We start from the raw sequence: 12,753 nt of genomic DNA, 5'->3' as shown, positions 1-12,753 counted from the left end.
TTGCAGATTTGACAAGAACAGAGTATTATCATTTATGATTCTGAATCGGAAACCGTGTGGCTTACTTGCGAGTAACATATAAAATAACTTTCATGATTAGACGTATTTCTTACTTACCTACAAGTAGAGTACGATACGCGTTAATACGCATGTAAGACAGGTAGTGTTTGTTATCCTGTCATTTTTGCTGTTAACTTTTCTAGATAATAATCAATGACATTTAATGTTGCATTTTTCTCTATTCCATTTCTCATTATAATTCTGCTCATAAACGGTAAAGCCCGTAGTTCTAATATAAAACGTATAATTGACCGAGCTTTGCCAAGCGATTTGAGTGTCGGTCTGCAGAACAGAAGGTTTAGATTTTAAACCGTAATGTATTCACTTAGAACGTTCAGTTTTTGTGACTTATAACTGTGACTTTCAGTTCTGATATTCGTTCTAGAGCGACCGCTTAGACGGAGGGCGCTGTTCATTGGTTGCCCCACCTTTGTTAAGAGGTTATAAATTATGGATGACTATTGCTGAGCCTTACGAGTCCCTAATCTGACCGTTTAGTTTATGTACCTCATAACTTGCCATTCAGGATGAAAATACCAATACTAATACCTACTGTTTAACAAAATTTAATAGCGATAACAATATCTATTGGTTAACCAAACCAATGCATACTACTTAATAAAACATAAAAACAATGCATACTACTTAATAAAACATAATAACAATGCATACTACTTAATAAAACCTAATAACAATGCATACTACTTAATAAAACCTAATAACAATGCATACTACTTAATAAAACCTAATAACAATACCTACTGCTTATTATACTCTAGATACTATAAAATAATTTTTATATTTTAACCAACGCTTCGCCTTTGTGGCTTCATAAGGCTTAATACACACAACTCGCTTATTAGAACTTACCAAGGTTTAACTAGCCATCGTTGTACTCGTTCATTGTGAACGTGTACTTTAGGTTTTCCAGAGTTAAATTATTAATTAGCTCGCATTGTTTAGAATTTGTATATCGTGTTATGAAACATAACATTTTATGTTCATTAACAGGAAATCGTACCCTGTCATGGGAGAGAACAATTCTGAACGTTAGTACAGTTGATGCACTGGAGAATTAGATGGGGAAATACGTTAATGTATTAGCAAAATTGATGAAACATAATTCAAATGTTGATGGACAGTGTTCTATTATGAACTATTGGGCTACTTTCTTTAACACTGACATGATGAGAATCGAACTTTGACACTGCAGTTCACAACTGTTCAAACATGCATATGACAAGGTTTTGTTGGTCGTTTTTTTTTTTTCTAAACCAAACCTTGGTACATAATATTTCGATAAACTATATCGTAGTTCATGTTAGATATTAAAATCCATATTCTTAAATTCACTGAAAATAAACACATCAAACGTAATTACTATATTGATAAAAGGTGTTTTTCTTCCTATTTAATATGAAGTGGATTGAAATGTAATGTTTTAGAAAAATTGTACTTCGTTTCTTTACTGATAGATGGTGCACCTACACAGATGATGTAACTCTATAGTATCATTTGCTAGTAGCAGATGGCAGGGTAATCGGATTAAAGTTGCAAATCCAAAAGACAATGTCCTCTAGCAAAAACTTTTACGATCAGATGTTTTATCGAAATGTATCTCATATGAAGAATATGACATGGGTCAAGTGTTTCTGTTTTAGAATTATCCCAAGTGTCCATCTCTATATTTAGCTTTTATTATCGTAACATATAAACTACATGCATCACCCAAGTGTTTACCTCTGTCACTAATTCTTATTATAACAATTTTTATTATTTTAACGGTGAACTACAAATACTGCCTTCTCACTGTTAATAATGCAGTAGAGAAATTTGTGTATGATAAAATTATATGCTCTACATTAGTCAATACTGTTGAAGCCATATTATTGAAACTATGGTTTCCATAAATATAAACTATTTTATTCATCTAAGTAATGACGTGTTTTTTTTTCTTCTACCTCTCAACTTGTACACTCTTTCATTTATGGTTGTTCCGCAAATGAACATGTATATTCTTCCTGTTTAGTTGTTTGTTATAAGTGATCAAAAACAAACCTTGGCGTTTCTTTGCAGCACACACACGAGTACTTCTGGTGAATTCGGATAGTATTCCATAAATAAAAACTAAATTAATAAATTTATTTTTCGTATCTCAAAATTAGTGTCTCAACTATGTGATTCTTATTAATTAGACAGAGATATTAATTACACACGAATGGAGTTTTAAATATCCTAACTTCGTCGTACGAGAGGCGAAATTTCAGTTGTTTTAATTCACTTTAACTTTTATTTTGCTTCTTGTGACAAAAATGTCACAAGGAATAAGAAGTTCTTTTTAATTCCCTAAATGTCAAAAACGCAAGTATACACTTATAGACATTTAAGCACACAAAATGTACATATTTATACATTATGAATGGATGTTGTTCTCGGCGGTGACAAGAGCGCAGAGAACAGTTGACCTTTGAAAGTAGCTCCAGGATCGTTAAGAATATCTTCCGGTGCTCCAAACCAAGCTATCCATAGCTCCGCCAACGAATCAGCTACTGACTGTGCCGATGTATCGACCAACAGATAAGCCTCAGCCTACTTCGCGTAGTTAATTCCTACAAGTACATACAGATAACTTCATCCATCTTCTAGGAATAAACCAGCAACGTCCAGAACTATTCTCTATACGGAAAAATCAACAAATCTCTGGTGGAGTTTACCCTGTTCTCTAGGTGGCACACTCCATAAAGTGTTGACATTGGCACTGAAAGTCTCAATTCAAATGCGTCCAGTAGAACTGTCATCAAATGTTAGCAAAATATATTGGTATCTTCCAATCCTTGTGTTATGAAAAATCTGGAGAAGCTCGTGATCCATAGTTGCAGCACAAGCTGAAAAGCAAAGCTCGATGGTTGGTAGTAATAGTACAGCACATCTTACTGTACTCGCAACTGCTCATACAAGTGCCATAAGTTACACGAGTTCGTGTCACATTCCTCAATCTGAGCTGGTTAGACTTCACAATACATGAGCAAAAGCTCCCATGTTAGATCTAGGTCCTTCAGTTGCTCTTTCTTGAGCTCCTGAAGACTTAATTGTGGCATTCATTCTATTGTATAGCTTGTCGTCCCTATGTCAAAAATGGTATCAACTCACACACAGTGTCCAGGTTCAGAACATTAGACAAATTGACAGTCTCACTGTACGTCCAGACAATCCATTGGCATTTCTGTGTTGTAGACCCAGATGATACCATATGATTACATCTTACTCTAACAGTTTGAACAGTCAGAGGTTCATGTTTAGTTCATTTCCATTTACCAGAACGAAGTTGTTTGGGTTGACCGACCTAAGTGATCTACCAGTTCTTTGGCTGATACCATATCAACGAAACTCTATGTATCGCCCTTGTATTATGGCAGACAATAATAAGATCCACCCAGCTTTGAGAGACCTGGTCTGATCACCAAACCATTCAATATAAGGCCATTTGTTATACTCCCTCAAGTGACCAGGCTTGATTTGAATTCTATTAGTTTTCTGTAGTTGTAGCAGCAGTGTTCACCGCTCTTTGTTAGCATGCCTTAACCCGCTGAGCCATTAGTTGAAACCATTAATTAACCTTATCTACCTTGATGTTTGGCAAAGTATTGGTAGTTCATTTAAAAATTACACAATGTCCCACATCTAAATCATATGCTTTGGACTTACCTTTCAGAATGACACCCAAACAAAGACATCATTGGCATAGGTTGCAGCATAAAAACCATGGAAGGACAGGGATAGGCACTGGGTGCAAGAATGATTGCATCGCAGGGCATTGATTTGATCACACTGTCATGGTGGACAGTGGTGTTCTAGGTGTTGTGATTCCCATTAGGCTGTATCCTGTAAAAAGAACTTTCCCAACTGTAGGGATGCTCATTCTGCATACTTTTGCAGAATGTCTAGTTCGTCTCAAAGAAAAGTTGAAAGTATTTAGGAAATTGCTTCTTTTAGGTAGGCTGAAATTTAATCATTCTTCCTCTCAACTGTTATTTTCTCAGACGTTGAGAAACACACTTTCAGTCACTCTGGAAGCACATCCAAAGGAAACTTCTCAATTCAGTTAGTGTCTTTATTGCTGTCCAAACACAGTTGATGGACAGGTCTGCAGAGATCTACCTTCATTTCAGTTGAATTATGTTTTCTTGATAGCTTAAGTATTAAAAGGTTGTTTCAAGTTATTGAAACTCTGCAAGAATTTGTTTCACTGCAAAAACAACTGACAAGCATTTTCTTTATAAAACTTTCACCTTCAGGTTCTTCATAATGTCTTCAAGCCCTTGTGATTATCTTCTGCCATGGAATGAAGAGCTAATGGCTAATGATGAGGAGCCTTAACTGTATGTATATATATTAGTGCTCCTCACATTATTACCATTTATAAAACTTTGGTCAATCCTCATACTATTTATTGAATCATTTACAACTTCGAATTTGTCATTTAATCTACAATTTCAAATTCAGCTTAATGTTTAAATCCATGTGTTTTTAATTTATCAAATGCAGACATATCAGTTTCATAGTTTAATTGCCAGAACAAGGTACAAGTTATTTTTTAAACTTACATAACCAACTCTATAACAGTATAAAACTCTATGATAAATATTGAAAAAATATCTTTAGAAAAATATAGTGCTCATGCATATGAACCTAAACTAAGTAAACGTTTTGTCTCTGACTAACTTACAGAAAGAAAGAAAAAATACCATACATAGTTATTTCTCTGATACAATGATGGTGAAATAAATGTTTAAACATGTGATATCATAAAATATAAGTATGAGGATAACATGCTAACATTTAGACATTTTACTCCAACTGCATAAAGTGTTTTTGAAGAGTAAATATATCACTTACAGAAGCAGCCAGCCCAAGCATCAATTTTCATGCATATAAAATGTTGTAAGAAAATGAAAATTAAGTAAAACATTTTCATCATTTTTGTAGAAATTGATTAATATACTGTGCCTTATGTAGTTTCAACCAAATGTAAGAACTGACTACATGGACAAAGGTTAATGAAATTAACAGTCAAAGCTGTTATAGGTTTGTTAACACCTACTACTCCAATTAGGATATATGTATATTTTAATACGGTGTTATGAATCAACTAATTTCATAAATACCTTTATATAAATAGTAATGAACTATATATCAATATATATACGTAGTCATGCTATATTCACACACTAAGTCATGTTATTAATTTCATGATATAGCATCCAATTTTTAGATACACGTCTCAGAATAAATTCAAATAATTTTTTCTGTGTGATCATGTCTTTACAGCTGTACAATGATATAACAATGAGAAAATAATTAAAAAAAAGAGTAGATAGCATTGTGTAATTCAGTGTTGAAAAAATAATGTGGATTTCTTAAATTTAGAACTTAAAACACAGTTCAACACATATGAAGATAGCATTCATTTGTAAAAACTGTTTAGAAAACTTACTTCTGTTATAGCTATTCTAACAAGTTCTCTGATTGTATCTCAGATGGAGTTTCTGTGTTTTTATCACCTACTTGTAGCTGTGACATCAAATCATCATTACATGTGTATTCATAGATACTTTCATCATCCAAACAGTCAAGACTTCCAATATTTCTATATGAAACGTATTGTGGTTGTAACATTTGCTTTTGATCTTGCTCTGAATAAACCACAAAAGTTGAAATCACTGACTCTTCACTATCACTTTCTTCCTCCTTTAATTAAAAAAAAGTATATATTAGTCTGTGGACATAAATCTCAAATGATCAGATAACAATTAACATATTAGAATCATTATTTAAAACAGCTTTCCAGGGTATTGTTGTTGAATAAACATTGTGGCCAAATAGTTTTACAATGTTGTATATTTCATCATGTTAACAGAATTGTTGTTAACACGCCAGCAACTAATTAGGATTTCCTTAACAGATTAATCAATAAGTTAACCAGGTGTAAAATTGGATAGATATTTGGCAACAGCTTCATATGACAAACTCTAGAATAAGAATTAGTTCAGTTTAAAGTTGAGTGTATATATTAAACAAGAACATATTTATAAATATGTTACCTGAACAAAGATTTTTAAAAATATGCATGAATAAAGATATATTCATATTCTATGTTATAGGGTTGATTATATGTGATATCTGCATAGAATACATCCCTACCTTTATTTTAGACCGTGCTTAATTTTACCCCTAGATCCAAATTTAAAAATGCACCCCAGACTGACATAGCAGAATCATAAACTCAAATACAGATGACATCAGATGTCATAACAACCATGAGACACACATAAATCTTTAGCATATATTAAATGCATGAATGTAAGAAAGAAACCTTTTCATATAAAGCATATAAAAGCCAAAATACATGTAAAAAGAACTTTTAACAAATCCTTACTTTCAGAAATTATTCAATGAACTTTCAAACTTCCACATATACAAATGGAATACTTTATAAAAAAGAACATTCAAATTTCTAGTGTTAGCATATATGCATATATATATAAAAGAAAATAATGACAATAGCATTGATATTACTCTTGACTGTAACCCTTCTTTACCATTATAATCTACTGCAGATGCTAGAACTCCCCCAAATTAACTTTATATATCATAAATATGTTTATCTATTTTAACTTTTCCATATTATATTTGAGCCATTTTTGACACTTCCTTATGTCATATATATGTGTGCACACAAATATTCCATGTATTTTTACCTTTACATACTATAATCAGACAAAAGTCATCCTATTCGCTTATAGAAATGTGCACTGAGAACAGGACTTGGAACTGTACTTTTAATTAGCTTTCACCTTTCATATTTCTAAACTGTTTTGCAAAAATCTTGAATACAGATAGTTAACTAGATTAATAAATATTTCTTTTTTTCTTACACATTGTGCAGTTACTTATAGCAGGGACCAGAAGGAGTTATAGTGAAGAAGACGGACACTGAAGACTTCTCATCATCAGCAAACATCTTTCTGAGCAAGGATATGTCCTACTTAAGGCTCTTTTCTATACTTTCAGTTTGTCTCTAAAATGGACACGTTTTCTGGTGGTGTTCAATTCATATTTAGATCATTGCTTGCTTTCCTGTACTTTTGTTAAGATTTAGTATATTTTGTGGACTGAAGTTAGTAACTATACTTTATCTTGCTTATTCCTTCTCTGATAGGTAAGACAGAATAGGGATAGGTGGTCTGGTAAATAAAGCTGGTAGATGACTTGTTTGTTCCTTCTCTGACAGGTAAGACAGAATAGGGATAGGTGGGCTGGTAAACAAAGCTGGTAGATGACTTGCAAAAAGTTCATAGCCAGCTGGAAGCATTTACTGTTGCATTTGTTGGAGGTGATGTAGAAATTGAAACTGATGCCTGGGTTTGAGGATGTTATAGTTCAATCGAAGATGTGTGTGGGCCTTGCCTTTATATTTTTGTTTTTCTGCACATGGTTCTAGTGGAAAAATAATAATTTCAGCCAATTCTGTTTCCTTTCCTGGGACTTTTTAAATTGTGGGTGCCAATGGGAAATAGTGTTGGATAGCAGGCAGAATTTTCTCCACTGGTCAATTATAAGAGCTGGAATTATATTACATCCATGTCCCATAAGTTGGACCACTTTTTTAGTAGCAAGATTTTCTGAAATTGATAGAGTAAACTTTCTTTCATTAGATAAGTTAAAATTAATTTCCATTACAGCAACACACAATTCGAAGAACAAGGTGGGCAAATTGGCCAAAAAATATTCTTACATAGCACAAGTTGGGATTGAGAAGCTGAGCCAACTTGGTTCTGATAAATCTGAAGTTCAACTAGATTTATAAGCTTGGATGACATAACCTTGATGGGTAGAGCTGATTATTTCATGAAAGAGTTATGGTTAAGATCTATTTGTTTATTTGTTAAATTTCATGCAAAGCTACTCAAGGACTATCTGAGCTAGCTTTCCTTAATTTAGAAGTGAAAGACTAGAGGGAAGGCAGCTAGTTAACACTACTAACTCTTGAGCTGTTCTTTACCATTAAAAAGTGGGACTGACTATCACATTATAACATCCCCAAGGCTGAAAAGGTGAGCATGTTTGGTGACAGGTTTCAAACCCTCAACAAACAGGTTGCAAGATGAGCACCCCAACCACCAGGCCTTATGGTTAGGAAGTAAAGTAATAAAATAAATGTAAATGAATATCACTTTTTTATTAGTGATACATGATTATACCCTATTGCAAAATGTGTAGCTGTCCTAGAACCTTAGATGTGCCAATCTATTCAGGTATTTTAAAGTCAATACAATAAGATTATCATGCATATTCTAGGCTAGGCTGTTGCTTGTGTTAAAGCGATTCACAATGACCAGTTGGCTATCATTCTCGGGGGACTTTCACAGCACTGTCTATGTGCCATGGCAGAACCCTGTAACTAAAAGTAATATTTCCCTCCCTTGGCAATGAAAATGTGTGTATTGTGTGAAGTCATGAATTTCACCCTTCCATAACTAAATATACCCAAAACAAGTTATATCTTAATATAGGATATAATTTGATTTGGGTATATTCAGGTAATATTTTTATACATTTCCATGCAATTTCTGCATGTAGTTAACCATATTTGTGTCGACTGGATTTCTCAAGGTTGTAAACATGTGTAAATCATTTCACAGTGATAGAGGCTACATGCTGTAACTATTGTTCTTAATTCTGTGTTCCTGTATGGTAATATAGAAACCTGTACACCTGGAATTGGCCAAATTTTGTGCATAAACCACTGGTTTAAGTATGTAATCTGTAGACTTGATTTTATTATTTTTACAGGAATATTTAAATTTCAGTAGTTTGGTCTGTTGATTTTACTTTTGATTCCTCTTGATCTTTCTTGGTTTTTGTCTCTTGCTTTGTAGCAATCATACCCATACAAAAGACAGAAGAAAAAACCCAGTCAGTTTTTGGTAACTGAACAGGATGTTTGTTAAACACATAATTTTCATGTTTATAACTATACTTGCATTTACTTGTTTTCCTTTATTGTCTAAGTTAAATTTATTCTTCACTTAATATGCTTGAACTTGTACCTTGTGGAAACTTTTGGCTTTTTTGCTGGACACCAATGTAACTGAAGCTATTCACTATTTCTGGAATTACCTTCCTATGCCAGGTGATTAATTTGAACAGACTTAAATCACAATACTAACTAACTTTGTGTTGTAACAAGAACACCACAGCTTAAAGGTAATTATGCAATTCATACCCAGATTACTCGTGTCTAAAGCTCTGGACAGTCCACATTGAATTTTGGTAGAAACTGTTACTTGTGTATAAAACATTATGAAACTTTCTGCAAAAACTGTCAACTTGAAAATGTGTGAAACCATGCAAATAAAACTGATCACATTCTATTGCAGTAGAGAAACTAATGCCTATACTATTAGTATCTTTATCTAGTAAGGTAAAATCTTTGTCATAAGTACATTTCCATTTTACCATGTACATTTGCCTACTTATGAATATTTCATTTTTATTAAACTGAACTAATCCTTTAGCAATATAAATGAGAAGGAAGAGTTCCACTTAATTTTTATATGAAATATTGTAAGTTAAAACAGTGGCTCTAACTTATCAATGAGGTACAAACAGCAGTTTCACACTTTGATATCTAGACACACAGTCATCTTGTGACTGTGCCTTATATATATATAGACACACACACACACACACACACATATACACACAAAATTGACTGTTGAGAGATTCAAAACACTAATTACAAGCATGCAGAAAATGTTGTGAAATGATACATTGGTATGAATATTATTAGGGCTGTATAAACTTGTATGGAAATTGAGAAAGTCAAATGGCAACTAAACAATTTGTTTGAATTGTGGGGAGTAAAATAAGACACTTGGAACAATATTTCACAATCATAGATTGATAAACTTATGACAGCATAAAACATCCAAGCAAAAAATACTAGTGTGCTGTACCACTTAGATAATTTTTTTTGTTTTACTTTCTGTCATAATGTACTGTCTAATGATAAACAGAATACAATGACAACCACTGAATTCATAGTTAGTAACCTATGTGATACCTAAGTCTAATTACTAATTAATTACCATTTGTTTTTATTAGAGAAGTCTTGAGAATGACTCTTTGTGGTGGAAGGAGCAGAGATTTGATTATGGGCCTTCTTTTTAAAAGAGCAAGTATATTATCAAGTTCACAAGCAAACACTGGGTAGTAAATAAAACTTGAAGATGGCTTAAATGGGTAATGAAGAAAACTTTATTACAAGTTTGACGCAGTAGCAAATGTACACCATTTTGACAAGGTTTTGTCATCATCAGGTACAAGTACTTTATAGAGACACAGGAATATATATATATATGTATATATATATATATACTATGGAACAAGCATCCCAGTCAAAAACTAGACTGAATAGATACAGAAATCTGTTGAGTTTTTCTTTCATAATAGGAATGACAAGCAGGTCTGTTTACTCTGCTACCATTAAACTATTGTAGCAAATGCAGAGAGAGTCCTGGAACTGATCTTTCTCTGTCAGACACCTGCTGAGACACCAATGTAAACAAAGGCATCAACTCTCCTCAGTACTTGAAGGTTCCAAGTGCTTGTGGTTCTTGTTACATTGATTTAAAGAATGATGTATTGCTGTAGTGAAAATGTCAACAGACAGCTCAGCTGACCTCTGAATTCAATAACCTTCCACTCCTTTTGGGAGATCTCATAACTGTACCAAAAGCCCTCAGTCTCTTGCTAAGATGCCCATCATCTCATGAAGTAGCTACAACTAGTACACTATTCTTCAGTGGTATCTCTAAACTTCCAGCCACCAGGAACAACTATTGATGAGGTTTGGTTTGGTTATGCTAGTTGACTGTCACCTAGGGTACAATAGAGATATTTAAATTTAATCTCAGAACAAAGAGGTCCAATTTCATCATAGTGAGTCTCAGTCACCAGTTATTTTTGTTTCCTGAACACAAAGCCAGAGGAGTGAATCTTGACAGCAGTTAAAGTGATTGTAAGCTGTAATAAACTTCTTGCCTTAATGGGCAGAAAATGAATTCTTGATTCTGATAGAATTCAGGAGAGTACTCCAAATCCAGGAGAAGACTTTTCCTGAGCCTCTGCAATTCTTCAGAGTATGGCCCCCCTATCCAATAACCATCTCCTCCATTCTAACATTATTCCTTTTATGTGGAAATTATTTTTCTTTGTTATTAAATATCAAAACACAAGGTTAATAAGAGTATACAGGAATATAGAAAACAGCACAGCAAACTTAAACCCCACAGTAACAAATCATGATCTTAGCACCAAAAGTACTCTTAATATCATAGTCTGTAGTATTTTCAGGTAGAGATGAACTTAAAAAATAAGTTATCAAATTACAATAACAGGAAATTCATTATGAAGTTTTATGCTGATTTATAATAAAGTATGATCTGACCTAGGAATCGAGAAACTTAACAAAATTATTCCACAAATAAATATTACTTGATTATTGATAACCACTAACTAAAACATTTTATATTTCTAAATATACAATAAAATATGCATTTATATGTGTATAGCTTTAAAATAATTAGACATTTTTTAAATCAAAGATTCTGTTTGTTTGTAATTAAGCACAAAGCTACACAATGGGTTATCTGTGCTCTGCCCACCACGGGTATCAAAAACCCGGATTTTAGCGTTATAAGTCCGCAGACATACCGCTGTGCCACTGGGGGGCAAATCAAAGAGAATTAATAAAATATTATACAAAATAATAATCATTAAAATCCTTATTGTGTAAATAACATAGTCAATAAATGAGAAGCTTTTTTAATTTGGTGAAAGTAATAACATGTAGCTAAGTTTCTCGTGTGTTTTATTTGGAACCTTTACCTTATTATTTATATAAATAATATTGATGGCAATATGAATTGTAAGTTATCTACTTTCGTAATTACATTATATGCTAGAAAAACCTAATATTGGGGAAAATACTATCTTAACTAAGAAAAAATTCAATAAGCTTAGTGATTAGTGAAGAAACAGTAAAATATAGTTTAAAGTTATGTAAGAAGAATATTGATTATAAACATAAATTTGTTGTTTGAGAAGAATGAATGTTAGTTAAATAGAACAGGAAAATAAATTGAGAACCTTCTATTGAATAAAGTAAGAAAGTTTTGACATGTTGAATTTTATCCATCAATATAATTGAAGACTACGAAAATTACATTTGCATTAAGCAAGTCTCAGATTAGATCTGTTTGAAGTACTGAATTCAGGTTTGTCAGTGTTGTCAGATTTTATAGGAGCCAGATTCTTTACAGTAGGTGTCTGTGACTTGTTGGCAATAAATTTGAACAATAAACAGACAGCTCATAATCCACGTGTTTGAAATTACTATATTCAAAACAAGTCAAACATATAAACAAAATTTTGTTACACTAATGTTTGTCAGAATCACAGTTATATCTGAAACTCTAAATAATTATTCTTTCTCGTCAAAAGTTCACACAGGCAAGTTCAGTTACTTTAGAACCCAACTGACAAGATGAATTATTATTCTCTCTTTCTCATCATACAATCTGTGATAAATTATCTTATATTACCTTGCGAGTTACCACAGTTGTATCC

At 32.7% G+C, this 12,753-nt stretch overlaps 1 protein-coding gene across 1 annotated transcript in view; it reads right to left on the bottom strand.

The window, feature by feature from the left end:
• Positions 1-4,371: 4,371 nt before the first annotated feature.
• Positions 4,372-12,753, bottom strand: part of LOC106457940 (sodium/hydrogen exchanger 10-like) — a 42,143-nt gene continuing 33,761 nt past the window's right edge. The window contains exon 14 of the mRNA XM_022384027.1: positions 4,372-5,808. Coding sequence (XP_022239735.1) covers positions 5,566-5,808 — 243 coding nt within the window. The 3' untranslated portion in view covers positions 4,372-5,565. The remainder of the gene's footprint in view (positions 5,809-12,753) is intronic.

The sequence above is a fragment of the Limulus polyphemus genome, unplaced genomic scaffold (genome assembly GCF_000517525.1).
Source record: "Limulus polyphemus unplaced genomic scaffold, Limulus_polyphemus-2.1.2 Scaffold394, whole genome shotgun sequence".
In the NCBI taxonomy this organism is placed as follows: Eukaryota; Metazoa; Arthropoda; class Merostomata; order Xiphosura; family Limulidae; genus Limulus; species Limulus polyphemus.
Note: the sequence above shows the minus strand (reverse complement) of the source record. Positions and strands in the feature narration are given on the sequence as shown.